At 41.4% G+C, this 17,429-nt stretch overlaps 1 protein-coding gene across 1 annotated transcript in view; it reads left to right on the forward strand.

Moving 5' to 3' along the window:
- The first annotated feature begins 14,855 nt into the window (after positions 1–14,855).
- Positions 14,856–17,429, forward strand: part of GALNT8 (polypeptide N-acetylgalactosaminyltransferase 8) — a 54,960-nt gene continuing 52,386 nt past the window's right edge. The window contains exon 1 of the mRNA XM_004052530.5: positions 14,856–15,602. Within this exon, the coding sequence (XP_004052578.3) occupies positions 15,374–15,602 (229 nt within the window). The 5' untranslated portion in view covers positions 14,856–15,373. The remainder of the gene's footprint in view (positions 15,603–17,429) is intronic.

Genomic DNA, 17,429 nt, shown 5'->3' on the forward strand with positions numbered 1-17,429 from the left:
AGTGAGCCAAGATCGTGCCACTGCACTCCAGCATGGGCGACATGAGCAAGACTCCATCTCAAAAAAAAAAAAAAAAAAACTGAACAAACTGGAAACTGAAAATCAACAGCTCTTCTTAGATCTCTCAGAAATTTGAGGCCATAGGGCAAACCACTGCCCCAAAATGGGAGAGACAGGCAGGTACAGAGGATCACAACTTATCAGAATAGAAACCCACAAGCAGAAAACTATGAGGGGGCCTGTGCTGGGATAGGAAAACCTAAACTGCAGTGGATGAATTGCTAGAGACTCAGTGTGGACAAGTCTGAGAGTTAAAATCTCCAGGGCTGTCAGGTATTAGGGGGCCACTTACACTTTTATGAGTTTTACCTCCAGGAGCTGAACCAGGTTCTCACAGTGAATCTCAAACATCCCCTTATCCTCTGGCCGGAGTGGGAGAAAAGTAGACATTTTGAAGTAAGCTAGACCACTCTATTCTTCTTAACAAGCCTGAGCCTAACCTGGCCCAGGAGTTTTGTCAGACCTGGGGGGAGAGAGATATCCAACTCCAGCCACCTCTAGTCATCCTGTCCTACCTATGGGGTAAAATAAAATTAAATTTAAAAAGGCAAAAAACACAGTTTGAGGTGAGAAGGCAAACATTAGCACCAGACTGAGGTATGGCAAGGATGTTGAAATTTTCAGACTAGGAATTTAAAATAACTATGATTAATATGGTAATTTCACTAATGATCAAAGTAGACAGCATGCAAAAATAGGTGACTAATATATAAACAGAGAGATCAAAATTCTAAGAAAGAATAAAAAGATATGCTATAGATCAAAAACACTGTTACAGAAATGAATAATGCCTTTGAGGGGGTTATTAGTAGACTGGACTTGGATGAGAAAAAAACCTGAGCTTCAGGATATATCAATAGAAACTTCTATAACTAAAAGACAAAGAGAAAAAGATTTAAAAAAAGAACAGGATATTCAAAAACTGTGGGACAATTATAAAAGGCGTAATGTAAGTGTAATGAACATACCAGAATGAGAATAAACAGAGAATGGAATAGAAGAAATGCCTGAAGCAATAATTGGAATATCCCCAAATTAATGTCAGACACCAAACCACAGATTCAGGATACTCAGAGAGTACAAAGCAGGATAAGAGCCAAAATCTACACCTAGGTATTTCATACTTAATCTCCAGAAAATCAAAGATAAAGAAAAAATATTGAAACAAGCCAGGAGGATTAAAAAAGACCTTATTTATAGAAGGGCAAACATAAGAATTACATTTGACTTCACCTCAGAGGCCATGGAGGCAAGAAGAGAGTGAGGTGAAATATTTAATGTGTTGAGAGAAAAAAAAAATGCATCTGCCTAGAATTCTGTATTTTGTGAAACTGTCCTTCAAAAGTAAAGGAGAAATAAATACTTTCTCAGACAAACAAAAATTAAGGGAGTATTTTGATAACGGGGGCATGATAAAGACGTTGATACTTCAAGAAGATGTAACAATGCTTACTATATATGCACCTAATAACACAGCATCAAATATGTGAGACAAAAACTGAAAGAACTGAAAGAGGACACAGATGTATTCACTGTTATAGTTGGAGACTTCTGCATCACTCTATCAGTAATAGATTCAGCAGGCAATCAGTCAGGACATAAGTTGAACTCAATAATACCATCAACCAACTGAATGTAGTTGACATGTATAGAACACTTCATCCAAGAACAGAAGATACAGATTCTTTTCAAGCTCACATGGAACATTCACCAAGGTAGACCACATTCTGGACAATAAAACCCACCTTAACAAGTTTGAAAGAATGGAAATCATATAATATACGCTCTCAGACCACAATAAAATTAAGCTAGAAGGATATCTGCAAAATCTAAAAACGTGGAGATTAAACAAAACACTTCCAAATAACGCACAGGTCAAAAAAGAGATCTCAAGATAAATTTTAAAATGCTTTGAACTAAATGAAAATGAAAATACAACATCAACATTTATGAAATGCAGTGAAAGCAATGTTTAAAGGAAAATTTATAGTATAGAATGTGTATACTAAAAAAGAAGATCTAAAATCAGTAATCTGAGCTTAACTAGAAAAAGAAGAGCAAATTAAGTCCAAAGCAAGCAGAAGAAAAGAAATGATAAAAATTAGAAGAGAAATCAATGAAATTGAAAACAAGATATCAAAAGGAAAAACAGTGAACCCAAAGCTGATTCTTTGAAAAGATCGATTAAGTCAATAAGCCTCTAGCGAGAAACAAACAAAAAAAAAAAAAAGAGAGACAGGATACAAATTACTAAAATCAGAAATGAAAGGACATCCTTTACAGATCCACGGACATTTAAAAAAAAAAGAAATAAAGAAATACTTTGTTTCTAGGAATAACTAGCCCACAAATTTAACAATCTAGATAAAATGGACCAACGTTTTTGATTATTTGTTTTTTTTTTTAATACAAACAGCAATGAGCTTTCAATGACCAAGTTTTTGAAAAACACAATCTGCGAAAACATACAAGAAGAAACAGACAATCTGAATAAGCCTATATCTATTTAAGAAATGGAATCCATAATCAATATTCTTGTAAAATAGAAAGCACAAGGCTCAGATCAATTTGCTGGTGAATTCTACCAAAAATTAAAGGAAGAAATTATGCTAATTCTCCATAGTCTCTTTCAGAAGACAGAAGCAGACGAAATACTTCCTAACTCATTATTTGCAGCTAGCATTACTTTAATACCAAAATCAGACAAAGACTTTATAGGAAAAGTACAGACCAATATCTCTCATGAACATAAATGCAAAAATTCTCAGCAAAATATTAGGATATTGAAGCCAACAATGTAAGAAGAGAATTAAACACTACAACCAAACGGGATTCCCGGTATGCAAGGCTGGCTCAACGTTAGGAAATCAGTAATATAATCTATCACATCAACTGGTTAAAGCAGAAAAATCACATGATCATATTGATAGATACAGAAAGAGCATTTGACAAAATTCCAACACTCATTCATGATAAAAGCACTTACCAAACTGTGATTAGAGGGGAACTTCCTCAACTTAATAAAGAACGTCTCCAAAAAACTACAGCTAACATTATACCTACTGGCGAGAAACTAGAAGGTTTTCAATTGAGATCAGAAACAAGAAAAGGATGTCTCCTCTCACCACTTCTTTTTAACATTGTACTGGAAGTAAAGCAATAAAAAAGAGCAAGAAATAAAAGGAGCACAGGAAAGGAGAAATAAAATTGTCTTTGCTCACGGATGGTATAGCTGTCTTTGTAGAAAAATCCCAAAGAAACAACAGAAACCTCTTGGAACTAAGAAGTGATTATACACTCTGGGGACTGTTGTGGGGTGGGGGGAGGGGGGAGGGGGGAGGGGGGAGGGGGGAGTGGGAGGGGGGACGGATAGCATTAGGAGATATACCTAATGCTAAATGACGAGTTAATGGGTGCAGCACACCAGCATGGCACATGTATACATATGTAACTAACCTGCACATTGTGCACATGTACCCTAAAACTTAAAGTATAATAATAAGAATAGAAAAAGTAAAAAAAAAAAACAACACAATTTTTCCCTAACATTCTCTAATCCATTTGGACTTTTACAGTACTCTGAAAAATAATAAAATAGAATTAAAAAAAGAAGTGATTGTAGCAAGTTTGTAGGATACAAGGTTAATATACAAAACTCAACCACTTTCCTATATATCAGCAATGAACAATTGGAATTTGAAATCATAACACCATTTATGTTATCACACTCCAAGAAAGAAATACTTAGGTATAAATCCATACATACAAGATCTATGTGAGGGAAACTACAACCTCTGATGAAACAAATCAAAGAACAACTAAATAAATGGAGAGATATTTTAAGTTAATGGATAGGGATATTCAGTACTGTCAAGATTTGCATTCTTTCCAACTTGATCTATAGATTTAATGCAATCCCAATAAAAATCCCAGCAATTTATTTTGTGAATATCGAGAAATTAATTCTAAAGTTTATATGGAGAAGCAAAAGATCCAGACTAGCTAACACAATACTTAAGGAGAAAAAAAATGGAAGGGCTCAGACTACCTGAATTCCAGACTCCTTTTTTTTTTTTTTTTTTGAGACAGAGTCTTGCCCTGTCGCCCAGGCTGGAGTGCAATGGTGTAATCTCAGCTCACTGCAGCCTCCGCCCCACAAGTTCAAGCAATTCTCTTGCATCAGCCTCCCCAGTAACTGGGATTACAAGTGTGTGCAACCACACCCAGCTAAATTTTTTTGTATTTTTTTAAGTAGAGACAGGGTTTCTCCATGTTGGCCAGGCTGGGCTTGAACTCCTGACCTTAAGTGATCTGCCCACCTCAGCCTCCCAAAGTGCTGGAATTATAGGCGTGAGCCACCATGCCTGGCCTTCAGACTTCTTATAAAGCTACAATGATCAAGGCAGTGTGGTACTGACAAAAGAAGAGACAAATAGGTAAATGGAACAGAATAGAAACACTTTTCCTTTACTTGCCTGAAATTCCAAAGTATCTTTCCCTAAGTGCTTCTTCCAATTTTTGTATAAACTGAGTAGTTCTACCTTGAATTATTTAACGTCTCACTAGAATGCCTCAATGAAATGGAAACTGGGCTGTTGGCTGGCAGGTGGCAGCTGGTAGGTAAGGCAGTGCTTCAAATCATTATCCATCAGATAACATGCAAAGAACTGAGGCTTATGAAAGTGAATTACATGGACACGTATGGGCTGTATAAAAATTGTATCTACTCTAGTTCTGATGCTACTGGCCAAGTCTTCCTTGCTAGGTCATTAATGAAACCCATAAGTAGGCATGGTAAACAACAACACAACAACACAACAACAACAGCAACAGCAACAGCAAGACAAATAATGCAGACCCCACATTTTAGTTCTGGTCCCAGTTATCTTCTGTTGCCTTGTTCTGCAATCTATATTGGCCTGTTTTCCAGGATAATCTTTTTCCTTGGGTCAATTCTCTTTTTCAAAAATCAGTACTGTGGGATGATTCATTAATTACAAAGAATTCTGTCACTCTGCCATTGCTCAAAGTTAAATATTTAGCAACAATATTGACTACACCATTGGTTCTTCCTCTTTATACTTTACGTGCAGCTGCATTATGTGTTATCATGCTGTCCACTTCTGCGGTATGATTATTTTTCCTCTGTTGGTATGGTTGGAGAGATTTGTCAAAGCCTCTTGATTTTTGTGGAAAAGACCATGTTTAAACTGAGTTATGCCTGAAAGCTTTTTTACTCAGGAAACTTACTTATGATTTCTTCCTGGGTCATATTATCTCTTTTTCCCCTCCTGGATGAGCAGTTGGGGTCAAAACACTTACATCTGTGTCATATATAGAGCAGCACAATGATAAATATATAGGCAACCAACCCAGGTGATCAGGAAGGACACTAGGAAGTGGATTTATATGAAAAAGAAAAACGACATGCAGGCTGTCTGTACTAAGCCCCAAGAAATATGACCTAAAACACTAAAAAGATAAGGATGCAATCTGATCTAGAGTGAATATTATTGAACCTTCTTGTCCTCAGTTTCCTTACTATGGAATGAAATAATAATTCCTGCATCACAGGGCGATCATGAAGATCAAATGAAATCACATGTGCGATATACCTAACACTGGATGGCCCTTAGAAGATGCTTACAAAATATTTATTTCTTTTTTTCCCCTCCATCACATGCTCACAATCTATAAATAAGCTTTTTTTTTTAGCGATCATTATCAATCTTACTCATTGTAAAATGAATGAATCTTCTGAAGTTGCACAAATACTTGTCTCTTTTAAATTTTTATTTTTTAGAGATGGGGTCTTGCTATTTTGCCTAGGTTGGTCTTGAACTCCTACCTCAGCTTCCTAAGTAGGTGGGACTATGAGTGACTGCCATCACACCCGGCTCTGTACAGATATTTATAACTGATTTAGTAAGAATACAGCTTAATCTCTTGAGAACATCTTATCCCCAAATAAGAATAGAATGTACAGAAATTTTAGTGATAAAATATGAAGGAGGAGTTTCTCCCACAAAAGGTCAGAATAATGATCAACAAAAGTAATCCTTTCTGAAATGTCTCCTGTCTGACTAGAGGCTTTTGCGGCAAGGGAGAGAAAAGAAAGGCATTATTAATGGTCGAATCACCATTTTTTCCCTAATAGGATTTAAGACAACATAAACATAAAATTTTCCATTGTTATTGAATGTTCCATTGTTATGTTTAATTCCAGTACACTTCTACTCTCACAACTATATTCATTTCCTCTGAGGAAATTTTCTACCCTATCCTTGATGTCTTTCCAGTGCTTGAGACTCAAATTTCCATTTGCTTACAGGACACATCTGATCTTCAGAGGCCTTCCGATGAAACATGTGCCTAGTTGACCTAGGTGTTTCCTCTCGTCTCTCTTCTTCCCCTTTGTTCTCGCCCTCTGTTATGGGCACTACCAAGCACACAGGTGCAAAAGCTGGACCTTCGGTTCCTCCTTCATCACTTCTTTCCCCTCTGTCTGTTTTCAAATGGCTACCACGAATGGTGATTCTACTTTAAAATATCACTAATTTATAAATGGTTTCCGTTATAAAGCTGATAGGACCATGTCAGAATAATAAAAAATAGAAAAAGAAAATTAATTGCCTATAGTCTAACTACCATAAGACGACCATTCTTGCAATTTCAACTTATTTCCTTCTAGTCTTTTTAGAAATTGTATTTCTGTTTGGTTTTCTTGTTTTAGTTTTCTTTCCTTTTTCGTCTCTCTTCCCCCAACACCACCTCTTAGCTTTTTGAGCTTTTCCTTACTTTCTGGTACTATGAAATGCTTTGGGTTCATCTTGTATTTTGCCTGCTTCAGATTTTAGAATCAATCATGTTTCCAAAGTTACACTGGTTCCTTGTATTGAAGAATCTGGGCACTGGGTTTTCTTTTACACATGGCTGTAATCACAGTCTTGCATTGAAGTGGGAGTGAGGTTTCCATCTGGTTTCTAAGCTATGCTTATTGCTTGGGCTTAGTCATCTATGGGCACAACTGGCAGGGTGGTAGGGTAGGCAACCAGGAGTCTACTAAGACCTAGGGAGCCTCCTGGGAAAGAAACAAGCTAAGGAAAGGAATCAGGCAGACAAGTGTGGTCAAATACAATGTCCTCATCCCCTGAGCGAAAAGTGATTCTGACTAGGTGTGGCAGGTGACATTTGGATGATCTCTGACTTAACATTTCTGCCATTCTCTGTTGGGTTTGTGTCCTAGGGAGCAAAATGACTGTCTGTGGGTAAACACTCAAAGTCATTTTCATTACATACTGTAAGATAATGGACTATAAGATACATTGACTTTGCCGCTTATCACCCTCAACTGCGTGGAGCATGAAAAGTAGGGTAAGCTTTTCCAGCTTTGTCATAGACAGTCTCATGGTTTTGAGCACTTCTAAGATGCACGTTCTCTGAGGCAGTAGGGGCCTGGGTATTCCACAGAGGAATGGGCTGTGAGCGGCTGCAGGGTTTGGTGGAGAGACAACTTAGGCAAGACTGCTGAGGAACTTGAGAAAGAAAGCTGTAAGATGCTACCTGGAGCCTTGCTGGGCCCCTTCAGAGACCCCTCTGAGGACCTTGAGAAGTACTTGAGGAGACTTTGCAGAAGCTTGGAATCCATGTCAGCAGATGTGGTAAGGGTACAATAAATTTGGGCTGTTAGTGGCACTGTGACACTATTTAGGACTCCTGTAAGTCCCCATTTGGAAAGCTCAACAATTTTCTAGCCTTTTTTTGTTCACTTAGCATTTTATTATAAGCTGTTTTCCATGTTGCAATATGGCTTTCAAAATTTTAAAACAAAAACCATAGCAATGATTGCACAGTGAAAATCAGTGATATTGCACAGTGAAAATTAGTCTCCTCCTACCTCTCTCAGTTCTCCAATCCCCGCCAACTCTAGAGGTAACCACTGTCTTTGTGTTTGCATGCGTGTGTGTGTGTGTGTGTGTGTGTGTGTGTGTGTGTTTTGAGACAAGGTCTGGCTCCAGGCTGGAGTGCAGTGGTTTAATCTCAGCTCACCACAACGTCTACCTCCTGGGCTCAAGCCATCTTCCCACCTCAGCCTCCCGAGTAGCTGGGACTACAGGTGCCCTCCACCTCCTCCCACCCAGCTCATTTTTGTATTTTTTTTTAGAGATGGGTTTTTGTCATGTTGTCTAGGCTAGTCTCGAACTCGTGAGCTCAAGGGATCCACCTATCTCAGCCTCTCAAAGTGCAGGGATTACAGGCATGAACCATCTTGCCTGACTTCGTGTGTGTTTTTAATAAAGAGTTTATAATTTTAGAAAATTACCTAATGTTTATTGAATATGCCAGACAAGTTACAAAGGTTATCCCATATCCCATAACAGCTCTTCAAAGAAGAGTATTATATATCCCCATATTGCACATAAGGTAAATTAGGTTCAGAGACGTGAAATAACTTGCCTTAGTTTACCTGGCTAGTAAGTAATAGAATTATTACCTCGCTCTAAAATCTATACTTTTTCCAACAGTATCTCCTTGCTGTCCATAATATTCTAATATTCTGTGGAGTGGAGATGGCATAATTTACTTAACTATTATGCACTGTTAATTATTTAACTATTCACTTGCGGTTGGAAACTTTAGGTCAGCTTATTATTATTTGCTATTATAAACGAAAATGAGGTAGACAGCTCTTATCATCTTATCACAGTCCCCGCCTCTGCCTCCACATTCTGACTGCTTTTATCCATTTGATCTTCATTAAAATAATTTGTGGCCGGGAGTGGTAGCTCATGCCTGTAATCCCAGCTATTTGGGAGGTTGAGGCAGGCAGATTGCTTGAGCTCAGGAGCTTGAGACCAGCCTGGGCAATAAAGTGAGATCCCAGCCCTATTTTCTGTTTTTTTTTTTTTTGGAGACGGAGTCTTGCTCTGTTGCCCAGCCTGGAGTGCAATGGTGCGATCTTGGCTCACTGCAACCTCTGCCTCTCAGGTCCAAGCAATTCTCCTGCCTCAGCCTCCTGAGTAGGTGGGACAACAGGCATGTGCCCCTATGCCTGGCTAATTTTTTGTATTTTTAGTAGAAATGGGGTATCACCGTGTTAGCCAGGATGGTCTCAGTCTCCTGACCTTGTGATCCGCCCACCTCAGCCTCCCAAAGTGCTGGGATTACAGGTGTGAACCACCGTGCCTGGCCCCTACTATTTTTAAAATAATAAAAAAAAATTTATACTTTCTTGTCCCCATAACCTTCGTTACACATGCTCCCTTTGCTGGAGGAACTGACACACACACACATACACACACATGCACACGCTAAATCTTTCAAGATGCCACATCCCTAGGCAGATTGGTCACTTGCCCTTTCATGACCCTTGGTGCAAGTTGGGGCCTCCTACAGGGTAGTAGGCACATTGACTCTACCTGTAAATCAGCCCCTCTCCCATGGATTTGCGGGCGCCCTTGGGTCAGAGTGTAAACGTATTCATTTAAGGGATTTGTTAAAAGTGCAGGCGTCCGGGTCTCCTAATGACCTACAGAATAGGATCTTTTGGCTTACAACCTGGACATCTGCATTTTTACCAAGCTACCCAGGTGAATTTTATGAAGTAAACACTGGAAGAATACTGCCCCAGTGTTCTGATCAGTGATTGGATGCATGAGAGGGCACCCAGTGTTCCCAGAAAGAGGGGTCTCGTCAGCGTCTTAGTGGAGAAGGACAAGTGCACATGGGACTGCAGAGGAGTATTTGCTGGCCTGTCTAGCTGAGTGAACTTTGACCTATTCTAGACAGCAGTAAAATGGCACCGATTATGGTGCAATGTTTGATCAAATTATTTTATTTATTTTTAATGGATAATTCATGTAATAAGACACAAAATGTAGAATATATTAAAAAAATTACACAGTGAAAGCAGTCTCCTCCCACCTCTAGCCCTCAGTCCTCCAATCCCTGCCGACTCTAGAGGTAGCCACAATTTTTGTGGTGTTTTTAATAAAGACTTTGTAATTTTAGAAAGTGATCTACTTCAGCAGTCACTTTATACAGGGTAGGAATCTTTTTGTTTTAAAAGAAAACAATTTTGAAATAATTACAGATTCACAAAATTTGCAAGAATTGTACAGAGCGGTTCTGTATACCTCTTACACCCAGTTTTTCCCGATGACTACGATTATATTCATATAACTGTATATATAACTATATAACTGAGCAGTGATTGGACGAATGAGAGGGCACCTAGTATTCCCAGAACGAAGATATCTAACTGCATTTGTAACTATAGTGAAATAGTGAAGAAGCTGATGACACTCCTATATTATATATGTAGTTATGTAACTATAGTGCAATAGCAAAAGCAGAAAATTGACATTGATACTATGTGTATATAGTTCTATGCTATTTTATCACATGTAGATATTACATGTAGACATGCAAACACTGTCACTCAAGATACTTTAGAACTATGTAATCACCATTGTATATACATAACTTAACACAGTCTACTGGTGTTGCCATTTTACCAGTCCACGTGAAGTGAAGAAACGTTACCTTATTTAAGTCCCTAATTTGCCCTCCCCCATATATAGTATAATTGTCTTAAATATCTCTTCCATATATTTTCAGACCACAGCAGACAATGTTATGATTTTTGGTTGCCAAACGTAATTTAGAAAACTCAAGAGGAAAAGGAAAGTCTTTTCTATTTACTCAGATTTTAACATTGTTATTTTGTTTTTCTTGTTCCAAGATTCTTTCTTTTGTCATTTCTTTACTTAGAACAATTTCTGTAGTCATCCTTTTGAGGTAAGTCTGCTGGAAACAAATTCTACTAGTTTTCTTATCTGAAGATGTCTTGATTTCTTCTCCATTCCTGAAGGGTATTTTTGTTGGATACAGGATTCAGGATTGACCATTCTTTTCTTCCAGCACTTGAAAAGTTGTGATACTTTCTTCAGGTCTTCTTGATTTCTGATGAGAACTCTATCATTTGAATTGTTTTTCCCCTCTAAGTGTCATTTTTCTCTTGCTACTTTTAAGAATTTTTATTTGTCTTTAGTTTTTAGAAGTTTGATTATAATGCATCTGGGCATCAGATGATCATGAATTTCTTTGAGTTTGTCCTATTTGGGGTTTGCTCAGCATCTTGAATCTGTAGGTTTGTGTCTTTTGCCAACTTTTGGAAATTTCTTTTTCTTTTCTTTTCTTTTTTTTTTTTTTGAGACACAGTTTCGATTTTCTTGCCCAGGTTGGAGTGCAGTGGCGCGATCTCAGCTCATTGCAACCTCCACCTCCTGGGTTCAAGTGATTCCCCTGCTTCAGCCTCCCATAGCTGGGATTACAGGTGTGCACCACCACGGCCAGCTAATTTTTTGTAATTTTAGTAGAGATGGGGTTTCACCATGTTGGTCAGGCTGTGGCCCCACAGTCTCGAACTCCTGACTTTAGGTGATCCACCTGCCTCAGCCTCCCAAAGTGTTGGGGTCACAGGCCTGAGCCACCGTGCCCAGCCAGCCCTTATTTCTTTACATTCTTATTTAGCCCCACATTTTGTCTTTTCCTAAGGCTCCGATGACATGAATATTAGATCTGTTGTTGTAATCTCACCGGTCTTTGAGGTTTAATTTTTTTTAGTCTACTTTCTCTCTGTTTTTCAGATTGAGCATTTTCTATTATTCCATCTTCAAGTTCACTGATTCTTTTCTCTGTCCTTATTCTACAGTTGAGGCCTACCCAGTGATTTTTAAATTTTGTTTATTGTATTTTTCACTTATAAAATTTCCATTTGTTTCTTTTTTATGTCTTCAGTTTCTTTCCTGAGATTTCTATATCTTTGCTAAAACATCTGATTTCCTTGCTGTTTCTTCATTTGTTTCAAGCATGTTCATAATCAGTCGTTCAAGCAATGTTACTATGGCTGCTTTTAAATCCTTGTCAGACAATTCCAGCATCTGTGTCATCTTGGTGTTTGTATCTGCTTTAATTTTTTTTTTTTTTTGAGACACGGTCTCACTCTGTCACCCAGGCTGGAGTGCAATGGCACGATCATGGCTCGCTGCAGCTTCAACCTCCTGGGCTCAGGTGATCCTCCCACCTTAGCATCCTGGGTAGTTTGGGCCACAGGCATGTGCCACCATGCCTGGCTGATTTTTTTAAATTTTTTTGTAGAGATGGGGTTTTACCGTGTTGCTCAGGCTGGTCTTGAACTCCTGGGCTCAAGTGATCTGCCTGCCTCAGCCTCCCAAAGTGCTGGGATTACAGGTGTGAGCCACCATGCCATGCCAATTTAAAAAAAAGTTTATTTTTTAGTAGAAACAGGGTCTCACTATGTTGCCCAAGCTGGTCTCAAACTCCTGGGAATCAAGCCATCCTCCTCCTGCCTCAGCCTCCCAAAGTGCTGTGATTGCAGGCATGAGCCACCATGCCCGGCTGGTGTTGGTGTCTGTTGATAGGCTCTTCCAAGTTGAGATTTTCCTGGTTGTTGATATGACAAGTGATTTTCTATTGCATCTTGGCCATTCTGAATATAACTTTATGAGACTCTGGATCCTATGTAAATCTGTTTTAGCAGGCCTTTCATACACTGTTCTGGTGGGGAGAGGGAGATTTCATCTCATCGCTGCCAGGTGGGAGAGGAAGCCCAGGTTCCATGCTTGGCCTCCACTGACACCTGGTTGGGAGGGCTGCCTCATTACTGATGGGTGAGGGAGGGAGTTCAGGTTCCCCACTAGCCCTCTGCTGACACCACACTGGCTGAAAAGGGGAGGGCCACTGTTCCTTTACTGATATCATGTGGGGACAATGACAAAAATGCCAGCTCCCCAAGAGACCTTCACTGACACACCCTGGAGGGGAAGGTGGGGGATGCAGGGGCAAACCCTCACAGCTGGGGTGAGGTTGGAAGTCTAGGCTCCCCACGAGGCCTCTGTGGATGTGGTGGGCATGGCACTGCAAGGTTTTCAGTGGCATTTGGCTGGAGTAGGGCAGTTGTTGTCTAAACATTTTCTGTCTTGCTAGGCTTCCCATTTCCTGTTTCTTCGGTTAGAGAAAGCAGCTTTTTCTTGGGGCTTCTATTGTCTCTGCCCATTGCATTTCCAAGTTGTTGACTGCTCCAGCATCCAGCAACTTGGAATCTATTTCCTACAATAGCTAGGATATCTGGAGATCTCTAGTCAGCTTGCCCTGTTCTCTCTACCTTTCAGAGTCTTCTTAGGTTTGTTTTACATATCATGTGTACTTTTTACTTGCCCTGGTGGGAAGGAATAGAGAAGATGAATGTAGGTATTTCTTCTTGTCCCAGAAGCAGAAGGGTTATGCATTTTTTTTTTTTTTTTTGTAGTTGTTGTTGTTGTTTGAGATGGAGTTTTGTTCTTGTTGCCCAGGCTGGAGTGCAGCGGCGCGATCTCGACTCACTGCAACCTCCGCCTCCTGGGTTCAAGCGATTTTCCTGCCTCCGCCTCCCAAGTCGCTGGGATTACAGGTGCCTGCCACCATGCCCAGCTAATTTTGTTATTTTTAGTAGAGATGGCGTTTTGCCATGTTGGCCAGGGTGGTCTTGAACTCCTGACCTCAGGTGATCCACCTGCCTCGGCCTCCCAAAGTGCTGGGATTACAGGCGTGAGCCACTGCGCCTGGCCGGATCATGTGTTTTTTATGTTTTGAGTCTAATTTGCAAGTGGGAGGCTGGGAGACATTTTCTATCCCTGCGAAACAGAAGAAGTGATTCCTTTTCATTTTGTTCATTTTCATCCTGTTTTTCCTAAAGCCACATTACTTTTCTTTAATCCACATGTCCGCCTCAGCACATGTCACCATGTGCTGTGTTTGGTACGTAGTAAATAGTCCAAGGAGCCAGGCCGGGGTGGAAGCTGTGATTTTCACGGGATTGACAGTAGACTGAGAACTTTGAACTTTTAGCCTTGGGGAACAATTTTAAGTGTTTATTCTACAATGATGATCACTGGTGATTTGTCCAAAACATATTATAAGTGTGAGGTGTGGAGGCAAAGGAGTTACTGGAAGCCGGGGCAGGGCAGAAGCCCAGTGTTTGAAGTTGTGCAGAGGACAAGCAAAGGACAGAGACCAGTGAATCGGAGTCATCCCCTGAGGCTCAACCCCGGGCACCGCCTCCAGCTCTTCTCCAGCTGCTTCTAGGCAGTGAGGTCCTAGGAACTAGCAAGAAAGTCTCTCCTTAAGTGTGTGGGACAAGCATTTGTTGCACACCTACTATGTCCAAAACCCTGTAGAGTTAGGTAAAAAGACATCTTAGATCCCGACTCTCCAAAAAAGCAAGGATCTAAGTGTACAGAGACTTCTTGCTTCGTGATTTCTTTTTCATCCTATTTATCCCCTTCTTATACCCACAGGAGCAGAGCTCACATGCCCTGTCAGAGTCTCCCAGGTGGTTTTTCCAGGGAGAGAGAACATTAAACATCAAACAAACATATATAGAGAAAAGCCTCTCACCCAGGCAGCCTGAGCTAGCTGCAGGAGCAAGCATTCTTCTGACTCCTGAGACAGTACAAGGTGTGTCCAGGTGACTTACCTGTCACTGGGCAGCTGCCATGCGCACTCCTCACACCTGACGCTGCTCAGGGAGAAGCCAGGCAGCTATAATAGTGTTCTTGGCCGGAGAACATCTGGCCTAGCAGGCAGGGTGTCATCTATGAAGCTGGGTGGGGAGAAAGCTGTTGGGGAAACCAGCCCCACACCACCCAGCGGGTACCCCGAGTCCGGCGGAGACAGAGGAGTTAGAAAGAGGCAGAATAAGCGTTTAAAAGGCGGGTCCAGGGGACCAGAGCGTTGGAGGCGTGCTCACGGCCCTGAGCTCTGGGCTCCACCCAATTTATTGGTTTACAAGCTCTCTGTTCTTAGGGCAGATGGGAAGGGGAGGAAGGGATGAGTAAAAAGGATTAATCAGTGAGTCATTCGATAAGATGTGTAACAGTGGCGGTTTCTGTGAATTTCCTTGAGCAAAGGCGTGTGTCTAAACTACTTAAGATCTTTAATGACTGAAATGGGTGGGAGTGGGTTTCAGGAGGAGCCAAGGTGTTTGATTATACTCCTCTGCTTCAAGGGAGTGTTATCTCCCTGAGCAACCTGTGGAAAGCCGCTGAGCGGTTATCCTCTCCGGGCATAAAGACAAAGAAGGCAGTAAGGAGACTTTGCTCCTCAGAGGCCACCTGTGGCTTCCCATGGGTGTCTCACACAGGGGAGACCAACTCAACTGGCACCTAGAACTCTCTTTCCCACAAAAGCTAGGCTGGTTCTGATTCTTAACCTGCTCCAGCAGTGACACACTCAGCCCCACAGGGAGTGGATGACCCCCAGGAAGAAGATGATGTTTTGGAGAAAACTCCCCAAAGCCCTCTTCATTGGGCTGGCTGTGGCCATTGCTGTCAATCTCCTTCTGGTATTTTCTAGCAAGGGGACTTTACAAAACCTGTTTACGGGTGGTCTCCACAGGGAGCTTCCTTTACATCTGAATAAACGCGACGGGGCAGTGATAAAGAGACTCTCCCACTTGGAGGTGGAATTGCAGGATCTGAGTAAGTTTACAATGCTAACCTGGAAGGTGTGTGTGTGGGTGTGTGTGTTTGGGGCACTTAGGAAAAAGGGATATGGAAGGAAAAATGGGTGAGAGGTCACATTTTCATCTGTCGCTCATTGAAGCATCTGACACTGAATTCTGTGCCTTCAAATGGGAGATGGGTATTGAGAATGAAGTGAGTAGAAGTGGAAATTAGAGCAAGCAGTATGGGGGAGGTGAGCATGTGTGTGTGTATGTGTGTGTGGGCTTGTGCACATGCACTATCATTATATCTACATATATGCAGGCAACCAGAAGAATAAGAATCCCAAGGGCCTTAGGAATGTCTAGCATAGACCTGTCCTTAGGCCTATTGAAGGGGTGGGTTGCCCCTCCACACCTGTGGGTGTTTCTCGTTAGGTGGAACGAGAGACTTTGGAAGAGAAAAAGACACAGAAACAAAGTATATAGAGAGAAATAAGGGGGCCCTGGGGACCAGCGTTCAGCATACGGAGGATCCCGCCAGCCTCTGAGTTCCCTTAGTATTTATTGATCATTCTTGGGTGTTTCTCGGAGAGGGGGACGTGTCAGGGTCATAGGATAATAGTGGAGAGAAGGTCAGCAGATCTCTGCATCATAGACAAGGTAAAGAATTAAGTGCTGTGCTTTAGATATGCATACACATAAACATCTCAATGCCTTAAACAGCAGTATTGCTGCCCGCAGGTCCCACCTCCAGCCCTAAGGCGGTTTTCTCCTATCTCAGTAGATGGAATATACAATTGGGTTTTACACCGAGACATTCCATTGCCCAGGGACGGGCAGGAGACAGATGCCTTCCTCTTGTCTCAACTGCAAAGAGGCGTTCCTTCCTCTTTTACTAATCCTCCTCAGCACAGACCCTTTACGGGTGTTGGGCTGGGGGACGGTCAGGTCTTTCCCTTCCCACGAGGCCATATTTCAGACTGTCACATGGGGAAAAACCTTGGACAATACCTGGCTTTCCTAGGCGGAGGTCCCTGTGGCCTTCCGCAGTGTTTTGTGTCCCTGGGTACTTGAGATTAGGGAGTGGTGATGACTCTTAACGAGCATGCTGCCTTCAAGCATCTGTTTAACAAAGCACATCCTGCATATCCCTAAATCCATTTAACCCTGAGTCGACACAGCACATGTTTCAGGGAGCACGGGGTTGGGGGTACGGTTACAGATTAACAGCATCTCAAGGCAGAAGAATTTTTCTTAGTACAGAACAAAATGGAGTCTCCTATGTCTACTTCTTTCTACACAGACACAGTAACCATCTGATCTCTCTTTCCTTTCCCCACACCTATGTGTGGTAGGGGCTGTTGAAGAGAGGTGGCAATTTCTGGGGCAAGGGCCTCACTTCCATTTTGCGGTGTGCTCCTTTCATGAACTAATGAGGGCTTTGTTAGAGGACCTAAGATCGAATCCTGATGTGCCATTGTGGTTGTGTGACTTTGAGCAAGTGCTTCTCTCTCTCAGCCTCAGGTTCCTGGTCTGTAAATGGAGATGATGATAACAATAATGATAGTTATCAACCTGACCTGATAGGGCTGTGAAGCAGATGCAGAAGGTGATCTATAAACTGCTCTGTGCCAAATTTTTACCTCCTCATTTAAACGTAAGGGTAAGATTTCAACACATTCTGGGGTTTGTTTGTGATTCCGGCTCACCATGGAACTCTAATGCCTCTGAATTTTATGTGCCTGCGCATCCAGCTTCAGCAAGGGAAGCAGCAATTTCCCCCTGCTCCCAGGTAACAGGGATCAAATGCTGGAACCCCATAGGGAGGTGTTCCATGTGTGGGCAGGGATGTGACTGCCCA

This window comes from Gorilla gorilla, chromosome 10, assembly GCF_029281585.2.
Source record: "Gorilla gorilla gorilla isolate KB3781 chromosome 10, NHGRI_mGorGor1-v2.1_pri, whole genome shotgun sequence".
NCBI lineage: Eukaryota > Metazoa > Chordata > Mammalia > Primates > Hominidae > Gorilla > Gorilla gorilla.